This window comes from Ochlerotatus camptorhynchus, unplaced genomic scaffold (assembly GCF_037179485.1).
Source record: "Ochlerotatus camptorhynchus isolate MF236.1 unplaced genomic scaffold, CSIRO-AGI_Acam_v1.1 ptg000248l, whole genome shotgun sequence".
Taxonomy (NCBI): domain Eukaryota; kingdom Metazoa; phylum Arthropoda; class Insecta; order Diptera; family Culicidae; genus Ochlerotatus; species Ochlerotatus camptorhynchus.
The window spans coordinates 3,589,407-3,603,096 of NW_027040738.1; the positions used below are offsets into that span (position 1 = coordinate 3,589,407).

Consider the following 13,690-nt stretch of genomic DNA (forward strand, 5'->3'; position numbering starts at 1 on the left):
ATGATCCAGAAGAAAGCCTCAATTGTCGAAGAACAGTAGCGGACCTGTATTGTGATCCACATAATGAACAGTTCAAAGATAGCGCCGGATGGCCAACGTGGTGTGCCACAATCAAGGATAGCGACAATCGCGTTCTCGAACCTTCGTGCTTGAAGGCTCATCTTATATCAGGCAAGTTATATCGAATCTTGATCGGAATCGCCAACGCCAACCTCACATTTCCACTCAAGGGAAGGGAAGGAAAGATGTACGAACCCATCGCAATGAAAACGCGTCTTGGATGGATCGTCTGCGGAGGCGCGGATACCGGAGAAGCTCTAGTGGGACATCACAGCCACAGCGTCCACACTTGTCCATGCAGCGAGCGGTCCGATGAAATGTTGCAGCAAGCTGAACGTGACTACTTCTCTCTGGGCAGCGAGCAGCGAATACTGGAGTCAGCCACCCGGAAGGAAAGCGGTCGATACGAAGTTAGCCTTCTATGGAAGTTCGACGACATCGAGTTACCCAACAGCAAACCGGCAGCTTTACGGCATTTCCATTGCTCGGAAACTAGAATGAAGAAGCAGCCGGAACTAGCGGAAGTATTACGAGCGAAGATCGAAGATTACCGACTGAAAGGGTACATCAGGAAACTTTCCGACGAGGAGCGAGTGTGGTATCTGCCGTTGTTCCCGATGTTCAACCCAAACAAACCCGGCAAGGTGAGAATCGTGTGGGATGCGGCAGCTAAAACCAACGGTGTTTCGCTGATCTCAATGCTCCTGACAGGGCCGGACCTCCTCACACCGCTCGACTACGTTCTCTACCGGTTCCGAGAATTCCTAGTGGAGCTCAGTGGTGACATCAGGGAGATGTACTTGCAGGTTTTCATGTGCAAGAAGGATCAGTATTGTATCAGAGTGCTATGGTGCGACGACTCTTTCGGAAACCCCAGCACCTACGTAGCACAAGTTATGCCCTTCGGTAGCTCGTGTTCACCAAGCTGCGCACAGTACGTGAAAAATCTCAACGCGCATAGGTTCGAATCACAATATCTAGTTAGCGTCGAATCGGAGCAGGAGGCTATTCAGATCGCTAAGGATGTGAAGTTCGTTCACGCGCATGCTGTATTCGACATGCGAAACTGGATTTCCAACTCATCTGCAGTCGTGGAAGCGATGAGAGAAGAGAATACCGACGAGAAGAGCTTAAAGCTCGGAATGGAACTGGGAACAGAGAAGGTTTTGGGTATGTGGCGGTGTACGTCTACCGACACGTTTACCTTTTAGCTGTCGCGAAATGGCTAAAGGCTGTCTTTGATCCGCTAGGACTGTTATCGAACGTATTCATCTACCTGAAGGTTCTCTTCCAAGAAGTTTGGCGAGCTGGCATCGGATGGGATGACGTGATTCCGGAAAGTCTCAACAAAAAGTGGGAGAAATGGTTGAAGATTCTACCGAAGGTGCAGGACATCAGCATACCTCGCTGTTACCGTTTCTTAACGTAACTGAGTCCACATACGAACATCCCAATTGCACACGTTTGTCGATGCAAGCCTGTCAGGCCACGCAGCTGCCGTTTATCTACGTTTTGAGCAAGGCAGAGACTTGTGTCCATACCAAGGTTGGAGTTGCAGGACACGATCATCGGAGTCTGGTTGGCTGATAGGAATACGAAGTCCTTGTCATTCAAGAGGTTTTTCTGGAGGGACTCGCGTGACGTCTTGTGCTGGATCCGGTCAGATCATGAGGCGGTGTTCGCAATTCGTTGCATTCCGCATCAGTGAAATTCTGGAAACAACGAACATAGCAGACTGGGGTTATAAGCGGTCGAAGGAAAATGTTGCTGACGATGCTACCAAGTGGAAGGGTGTGCCAAACCTCACCGAAGATAGCCGGTAGTTCAAAGGACCCAGTTACTTGCGGGAACGTCAAGACCGCTGGCCATCTAATCCGTACCGTGAAGCTGGCACCGATAAAGAACTCCGTGCAAAACTCTACTACCATCAGGTGCAACCCCAATCAATCATCAACGTTCGAGAATACTCTTGTTGGGGGGCGAACAACACAGAACGCATCACTGGTCCGCTAACTGAATCATACAACTAACTAGCTGCTTTGACTGGTTCTGGCAGAGGCCTTTTCAGACGAGATAAGTGTTCTTAGCGCGGGAGCTGCCAGCAAGGCGATGCAAACATCGAGTACGATCTACGTACTGAACCCTTTCATGGATGAGCAGAAAGTACTTCGGATGCATGGCAGGATCAACGCATGCGAGAACGCTTCCATGGACACTAGGAATCCAATATTTCTCTCGAAAGATCATCATGTCAAATGGCTCATAGTCAAGGATCATCATGAGCGGTACCATCATCAAAACCACACTACCGTCGTGAACGAGTTGCGGCAAACATTCCGGATCCCGAAGATCAGGCGGCTATTTCAACGAGTCAGAGCGAGCTGTCAGGAGTACAAAAACCCAAGGGCGGTCCCACGTCCACCTCCTATGGGCGATCTTCCTAAAGCAAGGCTGGCGTTGATTGGCATTGATTATTTCGGCCCTTTGTTGGTGGCGGTAGGGCGAAGAACTGACAAGCGGTGGGGTGTGCTTGTAACATGCATGACTATTAGACTGATGCAAATTTTGACATTTTTGCTCCACAGTGCTCATACGGTTTAAAATCGGGTCCTGACTAGCCTCCCAAAATTTGAACTCATTCGATAAGAAACTGACTTGGCACAAACCATTTGAAGTTTATATGGGAATTACTATGGGAAAACTTATTTTTTTTGTTCATATCTATCTAACAATTCACCACATCAGGATGCTTTTGAAAATGATTGCAGTGATTGTAGAAAACTTTCTCAGCTACAACTTTGTTCAAACCCACTTTTCAATCAAATGTAAGGAACAAATGTTATTAATGATTCAAGTCACTAATGTCTTATGATTATGCTCATTCAACTGTTCAGCAGGCAACATTGGTGTTTCTGGCGCTTAGAATAGAGCACAAAAATCATGGCTACTATGTCACACTGCAAGATACAGTGTTGCTCACAAAACAGCTGCTTGATCATGCCATAAGATTATCAATCTCTTAAACAATTAATAACTATTTTATTTGACTTTTAGTTCAACAACTATATTGTGCAAAGTTGTAGCTGAGTAAATTTTCCATAGGTATAGCTTTTGAATTTTTTAACAGTGCAATATGGAAAAAGGTAAGAAGACAATTAACAAAAAGTTTCGCTTTCCCATAGTAATTTCCATATAAACTTCAAATGTGTGACTATGGCATTACCAGACACTCCCGGGTAACTAGCTCAGTAGCATGAGACCCCTGAACTGTGTCGCAGGGCCGGCATGTTACTGGGTATTCGGAGGGGCTACGCGGACAAAGTATGAAACACAGGAATATTCACATTTTCTAAAACATTTATTTGCCCTTTTCTGTGGCGTGTGGGTGTGGGTTTTCACATATATGTGGCGTGTATGCGAGAGTTTATGAACAGTACGGTACTCACTGTTGCAGCAGATTCTCCTTCGGCATCGCGACGCTGGCGTTGGTCCACACGGCTGCTCCTGCACTACCGTGTGCCCGGAAACTTGCGGCGCGGGCTGCAGACAGTGTTGTTGCCGCTTTGGGAGAATGGCGGATCTGGTGGCGTTCATCAGCCACATACGGCTCAGCAGGCGTTGCTGGCTCGTTTGGCTGGCAGGCGTCTTCCGTCGTTGACGGCATCGGCTGACCGTGGCATGGCCACCTTGGTCGAGTCGAGACGGGACCCTCCTTGGCAATTAAGGCCACCGGCCCACAGTGGCACGAATATGAATAAAGACGGTCAAAAATATTTTCTACCCTTTTTCGACGTTTTAGAGACTGGGTGCCTTGGGAGAAGTTGCTCAAAATTATAACTCGCTACTTTTGAAATACACACCTGAATAATATTTAAGCTAGTATTACACATCCAAATTCTAACTTTTTCCAGTTACGAGATAATGGTTCCATGTCTTGGACAAAGTTGCAGAACAGTTGATTTCATGAACATTTGCTAAAGACACCAAATTTCTACATCTTAACTCTGTAGAGCTAGAATAGATTTTCTTTTAAGACTACCTTAATATTGGTTTTTTAAGTTAATTAGTACTTTTTTCAAATTTGATCAATTTATCATGTTCTAAGAAATTGTTGGCATCATTAAAATATACAACTTTGCTGAATACACCAATGCTTTTCATTGACATCAATGTGATATACAGCCCATCAAGCGTTTTTGTGACGTCATATTCAACGGCTCGAAAAGAGGGTGGGCGGGCCCTGGCGGGGTCTAAAACTGGTTGTATTTTGAAGATTACCTTATAAAATAGTACTTCAGAAAATTTCAGCGTTGGGTACTGAGGGGTACCTAGCCAAATCTCGATTCGAAAATGTCAATATTATATACAGCCCATCGGACGGTTTTGTGACGCCATATTGAACGGCCCGAAAAGATGGTAGGCGGCCCCTGGCAGGGTTTAAAACCGATTGAATTTCGAAGATTACATTATAAAATAGTGCTCCTGAAAAATTCCGCGTTAGGTATTGAGCTATGAATCAATGATTTTAACCTGAGTACTGCGGACTCACTCAAGGTGCTTGTCACTTGGGAGCCAGTGTGAACTGTCAAGCGGGAGCCAAACATTCAGAAGCAGCAAATGCATTTACTGTTCTTATCTACCGTCAAGCATTGTAATCTCATTAAAATGCTCTATACTTTATCATAACACATTCTTAATTTTAAGCTCAAAGATAAAAACCAACAAGCTTAGTGATAAAAGTATAAAAACCAGCATAGTTTTTATGAGGCAGCTGAGTTTTCAATTACAGTAGAACATACTTTGGCGAAACATGTATGTAAACAAACTTTGATAGAGTCATGGGGGCTCGAGCACTCCTGGCTCAGAGCTTTTGGCGCGAATCAACTGAGAAAGAGCAAATCAATTTTAAACTTGAGAAAATTTTCAACCAGTTTTCCATTGGCTTGCAAAATAAAATTGGTCGACTCCGCAGTACCCAGATTTTAACCTACACATGTTTGAACTTGCAAATTATTTAAATTATTAAGCTTAATCTGAAGATGTATTTAATGGGTTTGTTCTTAATGTGTTTGTTATTCAGTGTACCTACATTGATATGTACATTCATTGCAATATTGATACTCATATGTTGATAGTTGATAATATTGGTATATTCTTTGCCCTTTATTATATACAATATGGACTAAAATATCGGTATAACTTTCAAGAAAACTAGAATAAATGATAAAATTCTGACTACGGTTCTAAAGGGTTCCAACTTTGGAACTACCCACACCACCCTCTTTTCAGAACATGGAACGTGACTTCACAACAGATGTTTGAAACTTCCGCATGCACATCGCTGAACGCTGCTGCAGATGACTATTTTGCGCTTGACGTTTTGGCGATAGCAAAGAGCGATAGAGTTTATTTAATTATCTAAGTGTGATTTTTTTCACGAACAACTTTTTTTTTTTTTGCTTTATTATAGAGACTTTTAGCCTGTAGCTGGTTCGTCTCTTTACGAACAACTTGTATTGAAGTTGTGGTTCAAAATGAATACATTCAATCTTTGTCGGATGGAATTGTTCAAAGTGTGGGCGGAGCAGATTCATGGAAATCGTCATGTCAAATATTATCGAAGATAGTCAGGTAAGGAGTAATTAAAACATATTTTTTTCAATATTGGCATACTCAAAATATCAAAGTTCAGAATATGCAGTTGATGAACAAACCCATTGATAACATTTCAAGATAATGCATTTTTTATATAGTTGTAAATTTTATCATGAGTAAGTAGCACACTCGTAGCACACATTGGTATATAACTTGTACTAAATATATATAAACGAGATTTGACTGGGAACCCCTCGGTACCCAACGCTCAAATTTTTAGGAGTAGTATTTTATAAGGTGATCTTCCAAATACAATCAGTATTCGACTACATCAGGGCCCGCCTATACCCCTGGAAACCCAGCACTGCCATCTTTTTGGGCCGTTCAATATGGCGTCACAAAACCGTCCGATGGGCTGTATATAATATTGACATTTTCGAATCGAGATTTGGCTAGGTACCCCTCAGTACCCAACGCTGAAATTTTCTGAAGTACTATTTTATAAGGTAATCTTCAAAATACAACCAGTTTTAGACCCCGCCAGGGCCCGCCCACCCTCTTTTCGAGCCGTTGAATATGACGTCACAAAAACGCTTGATGGGCTGTATATCACATTGATGTTAATGAAAAGCATTGGTGTATTCAGCAAAGTTGTATATTTTAATGATGCCAACAATTTCTTAGAACATGATAAATTGATCAAATTTGAAAAAAGCACTAATTAATTTAAAAAACCAATATTAAGGTAGTCTTACAAGAAAATCTATTCTAGCTCTACAGAGTTAAGATGTAGAAATTTGGTGTCTTTAGCAAATGTTCATGAAATCAACTGTTCTGCAACTTTGTCCAAGACATGGAACCATTATCTCGTAACTGGAAAAAGTTAGAATTTGGATGTGTAATACTAGCTTAAATATTATTCAGGTGTGTATTTCCAAAGATGCGAGTTATAATTTTGAGCAACTTCTCCCAAGACACCCAGTCTCTAAAACGTCGAAAAAGGGTAGAAAATATTTTTGACCGTCTTTATTCATATTCGTGCCACTGTGCGGCCTGAGGGAATCGTCCCTGACGGACGATCGAGGATCATTTACTATTAGGCTCGGAAGCCATCTTGACTTCCGAGCCGAGCCGTGTAAGACCGTTTTATGTCGAGTACGAGGTGTACAAAATGTACAAAAGCACAAGAGGTCCTGAACGGAGGTAGGCTTTCTAGCCCAAACCCCACAAGGGGGGGGGGGGGTGTTGTATTAAATATGCACTACACTTAACACTCAACTGGTCTACACGGACGCCTGGTTACTTCTGCCAATTAGAAAGTTTTTTCCTTTTACAACATGGCCACTCGCATGCCTTTTGCCGATCATTCTCCATTTTTAGCTTAATTGTCCTCCCTTTATAATCGTTCGAGTGTTTTTGCAGCGGTACTAACCCTCTCGCTGCTGTGTGTTGCCTTCTGTCTTTTAAATTAAAATACGTGAATTTTCCAAACAACAACAACTCATACAAACGAAAATCCACGGATTGTAACCAACTGGTTACAAATGGTTTGTGCCAAGTCAGTTTCTTTTCAAAGGAGTTCAAATGTTGGGAGACTGATCAGGACCCGATTTGGAACGGTTTGAGCACTGTGGAGCGAAAATGTCAAAATTTGCATCAGTCTAATGACTATACGGGCGGTACATATTGAAATTGCACATTCACTTAGTGCGAATTCGTGCGTAAATGGCATTGACCGTGGTACGAACTTTACGGCGGCAAGCAAGGAACTGGCGGCAAGCAAGGATCCGGCGGCAAGCAAGGAACTGACGGCAGTGCGTTTAGAACTTGAGGTGGAACTCAAAGAGGTCGATCTGGAGAGGATCATCCAAGCAGTCGTCGGGCCTGGAACGGAGTGGACATTTCTTCCTCCGCATATGGGTGGAGCCTGGGAAAGGCTCATTCAGTCGGTGAAGAAGAACCTCGCGGTGATGAAACCAGAGCGAAATCCAACCGACAAAGTACTCCGGAATATGTTGGCCGAAGTGGAGACCGTTATCAATTATTGTCCACAGATGCACGTGCCGGTAGAAGATCCATAGGCTCCAGTTCTAACACCTAACCGTTTTCTCCTGGGTTCTTCGAGCGGTCTCAAGCTGACACGGTCTTCGACAACAGAACGGTGATTCTGCGCCGGGCGTGGTGTGCTTCACAGGTCGAAGCGAACATCTTCTGGCGACGATGGGTGCAGGATTATCTACCGAATCTAACCAAGCGGACCAAGTGGTTTAACGAAGTCAAGCCGATTGAGGTGAACGACATCGTGGTAGTCGTCGACCCAGGACTTCCACGAAACTGTAGACCCAAGGGACGGATAATTTCGAACAACAGGAGCAAAGACGGGCAGATGAGATCAGCAGCGGTTTAGACCCAGGCGGGTATCTACGCGACCGGCGACAAAGCTAGCGGTCCTTGAGGTTCGACGTGACGAAGAGGTAAGCCAAGGACTTGGCATACCTGGAGGGGGGGGGGAAGTGTTACGACCCCACGGTCGGTGCGCCTCACCTTATAAATCGAAACAACCTTGCAATTCAGCGGATGCACGCAAGGAAACGAAGAACGGCACATCAATGCGACCGGCTCTCGATTCATCGTATGTCACTCCGATTTGACAACTACGTGGCCGTTAGAAGAAACGTCATTCACCGAGATATTGCTTGGCGTGGGAAGACAGTAATTATAAAGCAATTTAACGTGATGTGATTGATAGTGGAAGAACTTAAATTAGTGCCTAAATGTAGATAAAATCTACTTAAAACCCTTGAAACTATTACTATTTCGTGAATTGATCTAGAATTTATTGCTAGTTGAAAGGTAATTAATGAATAATTGTTGAATTTCTTACTTGTGAAATTAAAATCTATTCTTTATCTAGAGTATTTACAAAAGCTCTTTAAACTAAAGGTTCGGTGTTAATCGTCCGGCTAGTAAAGCCAGTGGACATAACAGGAGGTGTTCTTCGTGACGGTAGTATTTAAAACATTGAAACCGAAAAAGGACAGAAGGAAGCACTAACAAGACGAGTTAAATACAAAACGTAAGTGAGACATATTTAGGGATTTCACTGTAATTATTCCTAAATGCCTTAATGAATTACAGGATAAAATCTACGCTTGTATCGAAATACACGTTAACATTCGGAAACCACTTTTAATCGTTTTGCTTCTCAGTGGCCTACCGCCGACAGTGACCTATCAGAAATTCATCACTTTTTTTTTTCTTCAAAATGAAGCACCCTTGGGTCGATATCTACGCCGAATCCCGAGCCCAACATCAAGTTCGAGCAAACTTGCTTCCCACACTTGAACGATCCGATTAGACGTGTAATCGTCTCAACTTAATAGTTCCGGAATCGGTTTCGTCCCATTCCACACCTCTTAGCACTACGCAGTTTGTTCTGCGTCGATGGGCGATTTGTCACTTTTGCCTGTAAAATGGAAGCCACAGGATCCTGCTGTCTCTACACGCACCCTCAGCTCCTAGCACCGTCCTTCACTCTCGGCTAGTGAAGTTGATCCGTTGATGAAGTGGAACAACTTTCGAAAAGTCAGCTCGTCGTCATCGTGGGTGTGGGATAGCAAAAAAAAAGCAGATAAACCACGTAAACAAACGATAATCTTTTTGAAAGCTTCGGTCTGCTCGACTTGCCCTTATAACACTACTCAGCCATGAGGGAGGGCCCTTCGATGGAATGCGTGAAGACACTCAACCAGGCGAGAGCGGGGTGATTCAAAACGATTTTCCACTCGTTTTTTACCCACTGATGACGACGATGATGATGATGATGATGATGCCGAGGGGGATAAGAACTCGATGGATGAGCGATCTCCGATGTTAATCATCCCCAGCCAGCATCCGAGTTGCGATCCGTACGTGTGAAAGGTGAAATTCGATAGGGCACGCGAGCCACAAGAGTACACAGAACAACTCCCGATAGGAGTTGACGTGCAGTGCAAAGTGTCATCGTACGAAGCTTTCGTCTAGACGTCGTAACTCTTGACGACTATATCGCGACGGGGTGCCGGAATCAATTATTCATCAGAATTCGATTCCATTTCGGATCTGAAAATGCGAATCCAGTTTTAATTACTCCGAGGAATAAGTGTTACTCCAACGACGTCACAGATGGTTGGATAGTTTTTCCAATCCCTTCGAATGGAAATCGAAATGTAAAATGAAGCAAATCTCCAATCACTTGCCAATCATCCTGCCGATTATTGGGCGCCTTTTGGTAGATAAGAGGAAATGAAGGCGATGGGGTTTGCAAATTCATTCCGCACAGTAGTGATTTATGCGAACCGTTAATTAAAAATCCCGCTCGCCAATAATTTTCTTTTACCGCGCTCGTTTTTTTTTTCATGGTCAAGTTGATTAAATATTTGCGAGGATTTCCATTTTTCAGAGTCTTTCAGCAGGGAAGTCGGGATGGACGTGAAAATCGGAGTAAGGTAAAGGATAAAGAATAATATTGTCTTTTAACGAGAGCTGAAGGAGATTTTGATTTCAGCTCGCTTTTTAATTTAAGTTGGGAATGCTAGGAATGGTAGTCGCTCTTCTTTCTCGTTCTGTCGACTGGTGAAATCTAATCTTGGCACTATTGAAGTTAAGCTAAGGGTGGAGCACGTTTTCAAGTCGCATCTGAGCATTAAATTGTCATAAGATACATTTGTTAATTATATTTATTTAATTTATTTTTCTTCATCGGACTTAACGTGTCTAAATATCAGTAATGAGAATTTCTACTATTTTTTTTAAAGATAATTTGATAAAATCACTGATATAAGATTTACTACAGCCGCTATTTTTTTTCTCGCTAGAAGTCATTTGAAGTTGATGTAGAAGTCCTCTGTTGCCAAGTGAAAAGAAAGGAAATCTTTCGAAAACCGTGATGCGAGTTCAACTGTTTTTCTCTTGGCGTGACACCGACTGTAGTGGGGGACTCCCAACAGTTTCAATGTGCACTCACCAGATGGCAATGCTATCACATAAGGGTGATGTATCCATTGCCTTGTTCTAGGGATATATTAGTAGGAAGTCTTGTTAATTAGATATCTTTGGGGCAAATCTAACTGCTCCGAGGTTATCTGAAACTCATGCAATTTCTTAAAAGTTCTTTCAGTTCGCTTGAAGCGCTGCTTTTGCCCTCAAGATGACTACCCCGAAGCTTACGAAACTTTTATAAAAAATTTCAATGTTCGAAGAAGGTACAAACATTCGAATGGACAAAACGTCGAATGATGAGAAGGGGAACAAAAGGTCGAATGGACAAAAAGTCCTTTGAATGATGAAGAGGAAGACAGAAATTCTAATTGACAGAAGTCCAATGGACAAAAAGTCGAATGGGAAAAGGTCGAGTGGATAAAAGGCCGAATGGACAAAGGTTGAATTATTCGAAAAGTACCAAAAGGTTGAACGATTCAAACAGGGACAAACTAAAAAGAGCGAATCAACAAAAGGTATAATGATTCAAAAAGGGGCTTAAGGTCGAATGATGAGAAAGGGAACAAAGGGTTGAATATAAAAAAAAACCCAAGTAGCACCTGTAAAATCTTTTTATAAGAGAGAAAGAAAAATATGTTACACAATTATTGCATAAAAGTAAACAAGTTATATATCAAGTCAACATAAAGTTACGTCATGACCTAGTAACAGGACACATTAATGTTACATAATGGTCATTAGTAACTTCATATTCAGATTGTCACGATGTTAAGATAAAATGCGACTAATCTGGTCTCAATGATGACACAGTGTAACCTTTTGGTGTCGATCTAATGTTATCAATTGGTGAACTGTAACTGAGTTGCCACACAATATTGACCGAAAAGTTACGACCTGTCATGTTCGTGCGGAAAAGTTGTTACGCTGAAACTTTATTTTTATGATGAATATGTAACTTGGCAAATATTTTATGCCGCATTACAGTTACATTTTAGTTTCAGCAAGACCTTAATAGTCGCATGTCTCCAGATGGTAACACAAATGCAATCTCTATGATCTGGAAAAATGAAAGCTTCACGGAACTCTAAAATGTTTCTCTAATCACAATCTATTTTTTTTTGTTCCTTTAGTTTATATCCAAATGGTAAAATATTTAATTAATGGTGAAGCTATTTATGGAGCCCATTGGCGTAAATAGAGGGGGGCTGGGGGGGGGCTGCCCCCCCAGGCTTTAGGTTGACCCCCCCAGAAAATTGCAGAAATAAATACTCCGAATAAATTTTGCTGTGATTTTAAATCGCTTAATATATTGCATATTCATGGTTGATAATTGGTTCTCATGTTTTATTTATTGTTTCGTTGATTCCCTTTAGTGTAGAAACGTTATGCCTTGATGACGCTTGGTGCAGTAACTAACTTTTTTAAATTGGCATACCGTTGCTGCAACTTCACTCTTCATAGACTTCTCTGACACCGTTGGTATTAGTGAGTAAAAAAAACCCGCTGTCGGGTCAGACACTTTGACAGTTGATTTTGTGGTTAAAAAAAAATAAACAAAATCGTTTTTACTCTGTTAGACTAGCATAATTGTGTTAGTGAGATCTCGCGGCAAGAAGTCTATGTCATCCAATGACGTTTATATAAGGTTCGGGCCAATAAGCAGCTTGCTGATGTTAGAAGCAAAAATATTGTAAGTAATCTCCCTCCCCATACTACCGATGGTTTATGTCTTGTCAGCTAAGGAAATGGCCCCCTCCAACCCAACATGGTAGTTACGCCTCTGATGGAGCCTTATAGGCAAATTAATAGAAACGGGTTTTTATTGTAATCTCAAATATTTTTTTTTTTCATATAAAAGATCATCGGTAGTAGAGGCTCATTCTTGTGTAAAGGGCACCACCGTGAAGTTTGAGTTTGAATAAATCCCAGGTCCTATTATATTATTATTATTATACATTCAATGATAAATATTTAAAAGAGGATCAAAACACAACTGGAAAAAGCAACGTAACATTAATTGATTTTCTCTACTGTATGTTTAACTTTTATATGACATAGCAATTAACCATTTTATTTTTCCTTTCCCGGAGAGAAAATTACTTTACTTCCTGATGAATGTGGGTCTTAGAGGAATACCTGTATAAAGAGAGAGAGAGAGAGAAGGATTAGTAATTTACATTTAATTCCACTACCTTATTTGCTTATCCTTGACAGATACGCATTGTTGGGACAGAAACTGGATTTCGGACTGGTACAGCACGACTCGTTTTTATGCAATGTGCATGAGGCAGCTTTTTAGCTGCAATATATTTAATTAGGATTATAAGGGTTAGTTAAATGTTTGTGTTTATGTGTTCACTTATATTTATAGTCCTTATTAGTGTGTTTGTTCTCTGTCCAGCAATTTTGAACTAGAATAATTATAAATTTTATGAAAAACTTGTTCTGCGTCTTGCTTGTTCTTTGTTCTAGCTTTTAATGGTGAATTTACTTGTCGTGTGTATGTATTTAGGAACTATTCAATTCGTTGACTATTCAATGCGTATATATTGGTATTCTTATTTATAGTTCATCCTGCTGCGTGTAGACCGGGTAACCCTGTCGCACCGGGGTGCTGGTTTCTCGTCATTGGGAACATTCCCCGACCCGTATTTCTCGATGTTTACTTCAGCGGTACCACCAACTTCCAGAACTGCCAACTTTGCCACTGAACGAACCAGCACTCCTGCACTGGCTGTCAATACCTCTGCATTCCGTACCCGGCCGTCACGTCCCAGAAAAACACGTAGCACTCGTCCTCTCAGCCAACCATTCCGGATGCGGTCTTCCACCACAACTACCAGATCACCAACTTGAACGGGTCTTCCATCCACGAACCACTTCGTACGCTTAGTGATCGTAGGAAGATACTCCTTGATCCATCGACCCCAGAATCTGTCCAGTAGTTGTTTGCACAGGTCCCAGTTACAACGTGCCACTGCCCTCTCGTCGATCGGCTCCCTAGCTGGCTGATTAACTCCGCTAGTGCTCAGCATTAGGAAGCAGTTCGGGGTAA

General features: G+C 42.1%; 1 protein-coding gene across 1 annotated transcript; it reads left to right on the forward strand.

Annotated features, from left to right (window-relative positions):
• The first annotated feature begins 245 nt into the window (after positions 1 to 245).
• LOC135704845 (uncharacterized) lies at positions 246 to 8,062 on the forward strand. The gene is made up of 4 exons (XM_065226355.1): positions 246 to 1,230; positions 1,311 to 1,485; positions 7,364 to 7,721; positions 7,781 to 8,062. Exons 1-4 carry the CDS (start codon positions 246 to 248, stop codon positions 8,060 to 8,062), a joined length of 1,800 nt encoding a protein of 599 aa, XP_065082427.1.
• Positions 8,063 to 13,690: the final 5,628 nt, after the last annotated feature.

Bases quoted from the DNA above. Each gene is read 5' to 3' on its own strand.
- LOC135704845 (XM_065226355.1), top strand. From the start codon at position 246: ATGTACGAACCCATCGCAATGAAAACGCGTCTTGGATGGATCGTCTGC. The intron at 1,231-1,310 runs GTATGTGGCGGT...TTGATCCGCTAG, and splicing joins GGGAACAGAGAAGGTTTTGG to GACTGTTATCGAACGTATTC. The intron at 1,486-7,363 runs GTAACTGAGTCC...ACATTCACTTAG, and splicing joins CGCTGTTACCGTTTCTTAAC to TGCGAATTCGTGCGTAAATG.